The sequence below is a fragment of the Ceratotherium simum genome, chromosome 24 (assembly GCF_057802395.1).
Source record: "Ceratotherium simum simum isolate JZ-2026a chromosome 24, ASM5780239v1, whole genome shotgun sequence".
Classification (NCBI taxonomy): Eukaryota; Metazoa; Chordata; class Mammalia; order Perissodactyla; family Rhinocerotidae; genus Ceratotherium; species Ceratotherium simum.
In genome coordinates this window covers 9,507,887-9,520,258 of record NC_141923.1, presented here as the reverse complement: position 1 = coordinate 9,520,258, position 12,372 = coordinate 9,507,887, and the positions used below count along the sequence as shown (strand labels likewise).

At 42.0% G+C, this 12,372-nt stretch overlaps 1 protein-coding gene across 1 annotated transcript in view; it reads left to right on the top strand.

Moving 5' to 3' along the window:
* The window catches only part of AK7 (adenylate kinase 7), a 58,811-nt gene extending 53,865 nt beyond the window's left edge, over positions 1 to 4,946 (top strand). The window contains 4 exon segments of the mRNA XM_014790525.2: positions 565 to 785; positions 3,708 to 3,732; positions 3,735 to 3,862; positions 4,155 to 4,946. Coding sequence (XP_014646011.2) covers positions 565 to 785; positions 3,708 to 3,732; positions 3,735 to 3,862; positions 4,155 to 4,193 — 413 coding nt within the window. The 3' untranslated portion in view covers positions 4,194 to 4,946.
* The last annotated feature ends 7,426 nt before the right edge of the window (positions 4,947 to 12,372 follow it).

Below are 12,372 nucleotides of genomic sequence, written 5' to 3'. Positions count from 1 at the left end.
GTGGGGGAATTCATTGTTAACAACACGCCCTTTTTTCTTCTTCTTTTGGTCTTGATATTAACATTAGTCAGATATTCTGGAGTTTGGACTTTTTCCTATTCAAGTAGGCTAACTGAAATGGTTAATTTTTTTATGAATTGAAAACGTATCCCAGAATCCTTGATTCTCAGACACAGAAACCTGGAGGTGAGCCTGCCTGGCCTCCAACAAGGGCAGGACTTCCTTCTGTGGAAACCACCATAGAAGTGTCACAGTCTCTGCTTAAATGCTTCTAGGGATGGAGAACTCATTCGTTTTGAGGAGGTCCATTCCCCCACCCACCCGCTCAAATCAACAGTGACTGTCAGCACTCAGAGACCTGACCCCCAGTCTTCCTCCCCGGGCCTCCCAGACACTGGTCTGATATGGGCCAGTGAGACAAGAAACTCTGAACTGTGCTGGCAGCTAGAAAAGGAAACCCCAATGTGGTAGTTTACACAATTCACCGTCACAAATTTGTAGCAGCAAAGCAGGCCGAGAATGTAAGCGTGCGTTGATCTCCTTCCTCTCTCCTGCTATTTAAAGATGTCGGGAAACTTGAAGATGCTCAGAACAGACTTGCCACCAAACAGCTCATCAAAGAGATTGGGAAGCCTCGAAATTACGGTTTAACGGATGAAGAAAAGGCAGAGGAGGAGCGGAGGGCGGCCGAGGAAAGCCTGGCCCAGGAGGCTATGCAGGAAGCAGAACGTGAGCACAAGGAAGCCATGGAGATAGCAGAGAAGACTGCTCGCTGGGAGGAGTGGGTGAGTGTGCATGTGTGTGTGCATGTGAATCTGCAGGGGGGGGCCTGCAAAGCTGTTTAGGCCAGTTGCACTTCCCATCCAGCTAATAGAGAAATGTCACAGAAATACCCCAAACAAGTTTGTTTTGTTTATCTGGTTTCTGTTTGTTTTGTCCTATGTATCATTTTTTAAAAGCTGCCCATGGTCTTTTGCTTAGTATAAATAATAACGATAATAATAACCAGCCATTGCCAGTAGTAGTAATAATACGCATCCCTGTGAAGGTGTAGCATTTGCTGCATGTCGACCTTGTCATTTCACTTGATTTTCCTCCACTTACCCGTCTGACCTGGGTGGTTGGCTTCATTCCACCCTCCTCAGTCCCCAGATTCCCGAGTCTTACCTATTTGCTTCCTAAAATAGCGCTCACATTCACCCACAGCTCTCCACTTCTCCTGATCAGGGTCATTGTTTCTTGCCAGAATTATGTGGTGCCTTCTCGCTGGTCTCCCTGACTCTGTCCACCCTTGTCCATCTCCAGTCTGTGCCCATGCAGCTGCCAGGCGATCCTTCTAAATTACAGATCCGCTGTGGCCATTCTCTGTTTCAACTCTTCACAAGCTGTCCATCACTGTTACAGAAAGGTCAAACTCCTAATTGTGGCCACCAAGGTCCTTTGTGACCTGACTGCTTCTAATATTTCCCAATTTTTTGTTGTTGTTGTTGTTGAGGACAATTGGCTCTGAGCTAACATCTGTCACCAATCTTCCTCTTTTTGCTGTAGAAGATTGGCCCTGAGCTAACATCTGTGCCAATCTTCCTCTATTTTGTATGTGGGACGCCGCCACAGCATGGCTTGATGAACAATGCATAGGTCCATGCCCGGGATCCGAACCTGTGAACTCCAGGCCGCCAAAGTAGAGCACACGAACTTAACCACTGCACCACCGGGCCTGCCCCAAATATTTCCCAATTTTAAGTAAGGCCCCAGTGCCCTTCTTTGAACCATCTGCGTGACTAACTTCCTTATTTGCTTTGAGTCTTTACTAAGAGTCATCTTGCCAATGAGGTCTTTCCTGTACACCATGTTTAAAACATCAACCCCTGCCCCTCCCTATAACGTGTCATATCCCCTTTTATACTTAATTTCCCTCTGTGCACTTATTCTATCTACTGTACTATGTATTTTGTATATCTATCTCATTTACTGTCTTTTCGCTGCACAGAATTTAAATTACATGAGGACAAGGATTTTTGTGTATGTTGTTCTCTACTATATTTCCAATGCCTACAACAGTGCCTGGCGCATGACAGGCACTTAACAAATATTTGTGGAAGGAAGGAGGGAGGGAGGGAGGGAGGGAGGTAAGGAAGGGAGGGAGGGAAGGAAGGAAGGGAGGTAGGGAAGGAAGGAAGGAAGGAAGGAAGGAAGGAAAGAAGGAAGTCCTTATGCACACATCTTTGGGTGCATGATTGTCTTCTTAGCATGAATTCCTAAGGTTTGCTAGGTCAGACTATACATGGCTTAACTTTTGATACATGTTTCTACCTTGCCCTCCAGCAAGGATAAACCAGTTAACATACTGACTGTGTGTTTCCCTATACCTCCTCCAACCCTGCTTTCTCCATTTTGCTCACACACACCAATCTGAGAAACAAAAACCCATCTCACAGTTTTAGTGTTCACTTCTCTGATCAGTAATTGAACAACTTTTCCTATGTTAGGTAGGCATTTATAGTTCTTCTCATGTTGCGTATTTTCTCTGCCCCTGTTTGGGCTATGTGTCTTTTTCTTATCATTTTGCAAGAACAGCTCCTAATAAGGTCGTGTAAGAGAAACAGGCATGACCCCGGGAGACAAGAGTCTCCCAGGCTATGTCGCTAGAGTCCAGATCCCGCTGCACTCTCTTTGCAGGTATGTGGCCCTGTGCATGTTACTCTCCGTCTCAGTTTCTGCATCTGTAAAATGAGGATGATGATAGTACCTACTTCATAGAGTTGCTATGGTGATTAAAGAGTTAATATATATAAAAATATGCAGCCAGTGCCTGGCAAATAGTGTGCACTCCCATAATATCCTAGCTTTTTATAATATGTTGCAAATAGTTTTTCTCCACTCATCATTTATCTTTTAACATCATTTATGGTGTTTTTTTCCTGGCCATAAAAGCGTTTTGTGCTTGCATGTCATCAAATCCATCAATCTTTTTCCCATTTTAATTTCTGGGTTTGCTGTCTTGCTGGGAAAGACATCTTTTCAAACAAATAATATCACTTAGAACTCTTTACCTTGCAAGTGATAGAAAAGCAGACTCAAAATGGCTTAGAAATAAAGAAAATGTATGGATTCACAGAACAGAAAAGTTGGAGAGTAGGGCTAGCTTCAGGTGAGGCTTGATATAGTGGCTGAGATGATGTCACCAGGGACCTGGGATCCCTCTCTCTGCTCTGCCTTCCATGTTGGCGTCATCCTTAGGCTCAGCCTCATGTGCCCAGCCTTGACGAATGTCCATGGCCAAGAGGTGGGCTGTACTGATGGCCTTAAGTCCCACCAAAGGGAGATTTCTCAAAGGAAATCTGGAATTATTATTCCTGAGAGAGGGGAGCCATATGCTGAGCAAGGAATAACACATATCCACCAGACCAATACCTTCTAGACTTTCTATTAGCAGTTCTACCTTTCTTTCTTTTACTTTGCTTCATCTGGGCAGCTAGAAATTATTTTGGTTTAAGAAGTGAGGTAGGGATCCAATTTATTATTTTCTAAATGACTAGGCAGTTGTTATAACACCATCTTTTCTCCGCTGACTGGAAATGTCATCTTTATCATAACATGCTGAACATTTAGAGCAGTATCTGGTTCTGATGCACTCTGGAGTGAGTTGTGTGAAAGTGTTCTCCCCTTCTGTCTGTTTACCCCACCCCTAAATGTCCTATTTGTAGAATAAACGACTAGAGGAAGCGAAAAGAGAAGAGAATTACTAGAGGCCCAGTCTGCTCCCCTGAGAAACTATTTAATGACCCACGTTATGCCAACGCTTATGCAGGGTCTGAATGAGTGCTGTAAGGTCAGACCGGATGATCCCATTGATTTTCTGGTAAGAGACTGAAGTTTTGGATTTTTTAAAAATATCAATTTGAAAATAAAATATGCCTGAATCTAAATGGAAAGCTAGTTGAGGTAGAAAAATTGTGTGTCTGGTTTCTGGGAAATAGCCTCTAATACCTTCACAGTTTATAAGAAGATTTTTATTACTCATTTGAAAGTAAAAGATTTATGTACTTTTATTTTTAAATTGTAAACATTAATAGTACAAATATATCACTAATAAATATCTTGTAGTATCTTCTAAATTGTTGACTTGTCTTTTTTCTTTCTTTCAATTATAGGCAGAGTATCTCTTCAAGAACAATCCTGAAACACAGTGAAACTTTAAAGATCTCATGTCATATATCTTTACAGAGCTAGAGATGAGTTTAACGTTGTAATCTGAAAAATTGCTTTAAAAATGTTTTTTAGGTTTTTGGAAAATTCTTTCCTTTCTTCCTGCAAACAAATATTTACTAAGTAGAATCATTATAAAAAGCTCTATGGCAATGAGTCACTACTTCATTAAAACTATATTTGAAAGGTAAATTGATAAGGTGTCTGTGCATAGCTCATGGGACAAATATTGATTTATTATTTCATTCTTAGTCTAAATATTCTGTACACTAATGTTTATAATAATTTATAGCATGAAAAAAAGCAGACTATATTTTATCCTAACATGTCGGCTAATGAATTTATGTGATTTGTTATGGCCCCAATGCCAATGGTGTTAGAAATGGAAAGAAATTAGAACAGTTTATGCTTTAAGTCAGACATGATTGGATTCCGCAAGGTTGATTTTTGAGTCCAGGGTCAGTATGCCAACCAATGAGTCAGGGAGAATTGTAAACCTCTTGGTAGTTAAAATTTCATGTAACAGGGTGAATAATTCTAATATTTGTGATAATTAGAAAGTTACTGAATATTGTCAACAAACTAACCTTACAATCTAAGCATAAGTAATCAATCTCTATGGTCTTTACCAGCTCTAAAAAGCCTGCAATTCCCAGAATTACACTGACTGAGAAATTAGTTTAGGTTTATTTTAATGGCATATATATTTCATCCCTTTAAATAATGTAATCTGAATATAACTGCACTATTTTTTTTATTGTGGCAAAATACACATAACATAAATTTACCATTGCAGCCATTTTAAAATGTACCATTCACTGGCACTAAGTACATTCATGATGTTGTCCACTCATCACCTCTATCTAGCTCCAGAACTTTCTCATCCCCCTAAATGGAAACCCTGTACCCATTAAGCAGTTACTCCACATTATCCCCTCTCCCTAAGCTCGTGGCAACTATTACTCTGCTTTCTGTCTCTATGGATTTGTCTATTCTGGATATTTTATAGAAGTGAAATCATGCAATATGTGGCCTTTTGTGTCTGGCTTCTTTTACTTAGCATGTTTTCAAGGTTCATTCACGGTCTAGAATGTGTCAGTACTTCCTTCCTTTTTATGGCTGAATAGTATTCCATTGTATGGATAGACCACATTTTGTTTAATCATTCATTTGTTGATGGATATTTGGGTTGTGCCCACCTTTTGGCTATTGTGAATAGAGCTGCTATGAACATTCGTGTACAAGTTCTTGTTTGAACCCCTGTTGTCAGTTCTTTTGGGAGAAGCCTAGGAGTGGAAATCCTGTTCTACAGTAATTCTGTGTTTAACTTATTGGGAACTGCCAAACTGTTTTCCACTGTGGCTGCATCATTTCACATTCTCATCAGCAGTGTATGAGGATTCCAATTCCTCTGCATCCTTACCAACACTTGTTATTTTCTGTGTGTGTGTGTTTAATGGTGATGCTAGTGGGTGTGAAGTGGTATCACATTGTGACTAAGCATCTTTTCATGTGCTTGCTGGCCGTTTGTATATCTTCTTTGGAGAAATCTATATTCAAGTCCTTTGCTCACTTTTTATTTGGGTTGTTTGTCTTTTTGTTATTGAATTGTAAGTGTTCTTTACATATTCTGGATATAAGACCGTTATCAGATATATAATTTGCAAGTATTTTCTCCCATTCTGTGGCTTATGTTTTCACTTGCTTGATAGTGTCCTCTAATGCACAAAAGCTTTTAATTTTTTTTTTAATAATTTCATTTATTTATTTATTTTTCCCCCAAAGCCCCAGTAGATAGTTGTATGTCATAGCTGCCCATCCTTCTAGTTGCTGTATGTGGGACGCGGCCGCAGCATGGCCCAAGAAGTGGTGCGTCGGTGCACGCCGGGGATCCAAACCCGGGCCACCAGTAGCGGAGAGTGCGCACTTAACTGCTAAGCCACGGGGCCAGCCCAACTGCTATTTTTGACCCTTCTATTTTAATTGAAAATACTAAGTCAATAAAAAAGCATACATTTTCAACAGTTTGAAGTCATTAGTCTGTATAATCTGTATCTTTTCATGCCTTCATGATGGTTACATTTCATGCCTTGCTTCTTAGTTCACTGAGAAAACCCAAGCAATCAAAAGAGAACTCCCACAGCCTCCCACTACAAACCTACCTCTGCCTTCCCTTCTGCAACAGAAGAGAACGGTCTGTACTCCCATCTAAGCTCAACTCCGGATTCGTGCCCTGGATCCCACCCCTTATCACATAATCCAGTTCTGCTCCTCTAAGCGTCTTTTCTCTCTCGAACCTTAACTTGCCCCTCTCTTCTGGATCATCGCCCTTGGCTTCAAACTGGATGTACGAGCTCCCATACTTCAAAACAAAATAAGACAAAAACCAACTAAAATGCAAAAACCTTCCTAGACCTCCGCATCCTCCTCCAGCCGTGGTGCCAATACTCTGGTCCATTTTATGGCAGGGTTAGCAATGACCTCGACATTTCCAAATCCAATTGTCAGTTCTCAGGCCTCATCTTACTCGGCCTCTCCGATCAGCTGACACATTCTGTCATTTCCCCCTTGAAACACTCTCTTCCCTCCACATGAATGTCTGATAGGCACGTCAAACTTCAGCATGGCCAATCCAATTCCTGATCACTCTCCTCCCTCCCCTCTACCTGCTGCTCCCTAATCGTCCCATCTCAGGTGTTGGCAACACCATCCTTCCAGTTTCTCAGGCCCAAAACATTGGAGGCATCCTTGACTCTTTTCTTTCTCTCTTATGCCCATATTCAGTTCATTGGTGCAACATATTGGCCCAAATTCCAAAACATATCCCAAGTCCGTCTGGTTCTCACCCCTCCAACATTACCATCCTGGCCCAAGACACTACCATTTCCTACCTGGATTGCTGCTGTCGCCTTGTCACTTGGCCTGCTCCTTTCTGTGACTACTTTCAACTTATCAACAGGGGAATCTTGTTAAAACAGAAGCCAGATCTGCTGAAAGTCCTCCGAAGCCTTCTCATCTCACATGGAGTGAAAGGCGAAGTCCTGACCTGGGCCCTGAAGGCCTGATTTCAGTCTGACCCTTCATGACCTCACTGGCCCCCTCACTTCACTCTTCATTGCTAAGTACACTCTGATATGGGGCTTCTGCCTGGAATACTCGGCCCACACATATCCACTTGGCTCACTCTCACTTCATCCATGGCTCAGCTCAAATATCACCTCCTCTGAGAGGCCTCCTCGGATCATCTTCTCTATGACATCGCACTCTGTTCCTTTTCTCTGCTCACACTTGACATCATTTACTATATCTATGTGTTTATTGTCTCTCTCCCCAACTAAAATGTAAGCTCCATGAAGGCAGGGATTTTGTTTGGTTTTTCTCTATCTCTAGAGACTAAAAAAGAGCATAGCACATGGTAGAGGTACAATAAATATTAGTGAATGAAAGCCATTTAGCTGAAATTTTGTTACACAGCTATGTTCTTTTATAACTAATTCAAATCTCCAGTCATTCAATGACGTCCATAATGTATTTACACTTCCGTATGGCTGTGATAGGACAGAATCACTCTGAGGGTCACCAACATGCTTCACTACATGGCATTAATTTTGGCAAATTCACTATGGAGTCTAGTCCTCAGCCATGCAAGTTAAGAAGCCTGATCTCAGCAGTGTCTAAGGCCAGGTAGGGCCCTGAGATGCTGACTTGTCTTAACAAATCTCCGAAGAGACCAGGAGAGAAGACAGAGTACCCATTTTATTTACAGTAAGAAGCATAATTGTTTTTTTTTTTTAATTTTTATTTATTTATTTTTTCCCCCAAAGCCCCAGTAGATAGTTGTATGTCATAGCTGCACATCCTTCTAGCTGCCGTACGCAGGACGCGGCCTCAGTATGGCCGGAGAAGCCGGTGCGCGCCTGGATCCGAACCTGGGCCGCCAGGAGCGGAGCGCGCACGCCCAACCACTAAGCCACGGGGCCGGCCCGAGAAGCATAATTGTTGAGTGAGCTGATCCTTGCAGCCACTTCACCAGTACGTTCTCTTCTTGGAAGCAGGTTATGTGAGAAGCCAAGTGATCAGAGTGTTCAGTGAATGCAAAACCAGGCCGAGGCATTAGCCTCAGCCAGCTTGATATAGCCATCCCTGTCCTGAGTGCCATGTGGTCCTTCCTGATCAGGTGCACTTTTCCAGACATCATTTGGAGGGGCAGTGACAATTTTTACCTCTGTGACTCTCCTTGACACATTCTCTCTTCAGATATATTCAGATATTCACTCTTTAAGGTCTTCGTACGTTAGGAGGCATTTACTCTCTTTAAGGTGACTTTTCATATTTCTGGTTTGATCTGTTAAGTGTCATTTTACAATTAAGGTCTCTGAAGGCAGTTTTTCCCCCCAGATCTGAGTAGGCCAGCCTGTCACTGATAAGCATCCTCTCTATATACCTATAATTTGGATATATTATTATATATACCTATATTTTGGATAAACATATTCCTATATTACCTAAAAGAGCTGGTATCCTTTATAATAAAATAGCTAGGGGCAATCTAAGAAAGATGTGTAAGACCTCTACACTGAAAATTACAGAACACTGCTGATACTAATTAAAAATGAAATAAACAGAGAGATATACCATATTAATGGCTTGTAAAGCTCAATATTGTTAATACTTCAAAAATTCTTCTCCAAAATAATCTGTAGAGTCAAAGCAATCCCAATGAAAAGCCCAGTGTATTTCTTTTCTTTCTCTCTTTTTTTTTTAGTGGAAATTGATCATCTGATTCTGAAATCTATATGATAATGCAAAGGACTTAGAATAGTCCAGACAGTCTTGAAGAACAACAAACCTGGAAGACTTCACTCTCCAGATATCAAGACTTATTATAAAGCTACAGTAATTAAGACAAACACATAAATCAATGGAACAGAACAGAGTCCAGAAACAAATCCACATATTTACAATCACTTGATTTACAACAAAGGCACCATTGCAATTCAATGAGGAAAGTATGGTCTTTTCAATAAATGATGCAGGTTAGTTGAAGACCCATATATTAAGAACAAACAAACAAGACACCAAAAACACGCTTGACCTCTACCTCACACTATATGCAAAATTATTCTAAGATAGATCATATGGGCCAGCCCCGTGGCTTAGCGGTTAAGTGCTCGTGCTCCGCTGCTGGCAGCCCGGGTTCGGATCCTAGGCACACACCGACGCAGCACTTCTCCGGCCATGCTGAGGCCGCGTCCCACATACAGCAACTAGAAGGATGTGCAGCTATGACATACAACTATCTACTGGGGTTTTGGGGGGGAAAAAATAAAAAACAAATAAATAAATAAGATAGATCATAGATCTAAATGTGAAAGTCAAAATAATAAGGCTTCCAGAGTAGTATAAAACGTAAGAGGATTTCTCCACAACCCTGGGGTGGGCAAAGATTTCTCGAAATTCCTACAAGTCAATAAGACTGACAACCCAATTTTTTTTTTTTTTTTGGAAGATTGGCCCTGCACTAACATCTGTTGCCAATCTGCCTCTTTTTCTTTTTTTTCTCCCCAAAGCCCCAGTACATAATCGTATATCATAGTTGTAGAGTTGTGGCTCTTCTTTGTGGGATGCTGTCTCAGTGTGGCTTGATGAGCGATGAGTAGGTCTGCACCCAGGATTCGAATTGGCAAACCCCGGGCTGCTGAAGCAGAATGCATGAACTTAACCTCTACACCACCTGGCTGGCCCCTGACAACTCAATTTAAAAATAGGCAGAAGACTTGAGTAACCACTTCACAAGAGGGTATGCAAATAACCAATTAGCATATTAAAAAGTGCTCAAAGTCATTCATCATCAGAGAAATGCAAATGAAAACTGCAATGAGATTCCATTAAAATGCTGCCAGATGGATGAAATTAAATGGACTGATAATACCAAATGTTGATGAGGATGTGAAGCAACTGGACCCCACATATATTGCTGGTGGGAGTATAGATTGGTACTCTTCCTTTTAGAGTCATTTGAGAGTATTTATTATTAAAGCTAAATATAGGTATACACGTGATCTAGCAATTCCATCTCGGGTATATGCCTAAGAGGGATGAGTGCTTATGTCTACAAAAAGATACGTTCAAAGAAACATTACTCATAAAAGCCCCAAACTGGAAACAACCTAACTGTCCATCAATAGGAGAAAGATATATTGTTGTAGTAAAGAATACTACACAGCAATGAAAAAGAATGTGCTGTTACCCTCAACAACATGAAGAATCTCACAGACATAATGTTGACTGAAAGAAGTTAGATACAAGGGTAAATACTGTATGATTCCATTTATATGAAGCTGAAAAACAGATCCACAGCGATAGGGGTCAGAATAGCAGTTGCCTAGTGGTGGTGGTGGTGGTGGTCACAGAGGGTTATCCACTGGGAGGAAGCCTGCTGGGGTACTGGACACTTTCTATATCTTGATTTAAGTGATAGTTACCTGGGTGTTTACATGGGTAAAAATTCATATGGCTCAATAGGGAGCATTACAGAGATGGGGGACAAGCCCACAGGCTTTAGTATTTGTACACTTTACTGTATAAGTTGTACTTTAATAATCTTTTAAAAAGAAGCTGGTACTTTACCTTAAAAAATAATAAAGTAGGGCCGGCCCCATGGCTTATCGGTTAAGTGCGCGCGCTCTGCTGCTGGCGGCCCGGGTTCGGATCCCGGGCGCGCACCGATGCACGGCTTCTCCGGCCATGCTGAGGCCGTGTCCCACATACAGCAACTAGAAGGATGTGCAGCTATGACGTACAACTATCTGCTGGGGCTTTGGGGGAAAAGTAAATAAATAAATAAAATTATAAAAATAATAATAATAATAATAATAAAGTATACCACGTATTCTTAAAATTGAAAAGCACAAAAAACTCCTCCATAAAAGGTGGACTTGTGCATAGCCATGGAGTTCCTTAGATCCACAAAGAAAAGTAGAATTTGAATTCCCATTAAAAAAAGTTAGAGCCTTCGAGGCTAGCCCGGTGGCGTAGTGGTTAAGTTCACGCGCTCTGCTTCGGCGGCCTGGGGTTCAAGGGTTCGGATCCCGGGCGTGGACCTACGCACTGCTTGTCAAGCCATGCTGTGGCAGCGTCCCATATACAGTAGAAGAGGATGGGCACGGATGTTAGCCCACGGCCAATTTTCCTTGGCAAAAAAGAGGAGGATTGGCAATGGATGTTAGCAGGGCTGATCTTCCTCACACACACACACACAAAGTTAGAGTCTTTTATATTTAAAGATTTTATTTTATTTTATTTTTTCCCCCCAAAGCCCCAGTAGATAGTTGTATGTCATAGCTGCACATCCTTCTAGTTGCTGTATGTGGGACTCGGCCTCAGGATGGACGGAGAAGTGGTGCCTCGACGCGCACCCGGGATCCGAACCCGGGCCACCAGCATTGCAGCGCGTGCACTTAACCACCAAGCCACAGGGCCGGCCCCGAGTCTTTTATATTTAAAAAAAATGACATTAATCAAAATGCCATCCAAATTCTTTACTTAGAGTGTATTTGGGTGTGGCACAATATTAAGCATTATACAAAATAAGTTTAGTTGATATGGCAGGAAGACTCCAAGATGGCCCTCAACGCTCTCTGCCTGCTGGTATTCATGGCTTTGCATAATCCCTGCCCTTTGAGTGTGAGTGGAACCTGTGATTTGCTTCTGTCCAAGGGAATACAGCAAAGCTTAGGGTATACGGGATTGTGAATGAGATCACGCTGGCAGACTCTACGGCCTCTAGACTTACATGCTTTGATGAAGCAAGCTGCTATGTTGGAGAGGCCCACGTGGCCAGGAACTGAGAGGAGCCTTAACAAACAGCCAGCAAGACACTGACACCTTCAGTCCAACAGATTCAAAAAACTGAATCCTGTCAACAAACACGAGTGTGGAAGTGGATCCTTCCAGTTGAGCCTTCATTTATTTATTTACTTATTTATTTTTGTGAGGAAGACCAGCCCTGAGCTAACATCTGATACCAATCCTTCTCTTTTTTGCTGAGGAAGACTGGCCCTGGGCTAACATCCGTGCCCATCTTCCTCCATTTTACATGGGACGCCACCACAGCATGGCTTAACAAGTGGTGCGTCAGTGCGCTCCCGGGATCCCAACCTG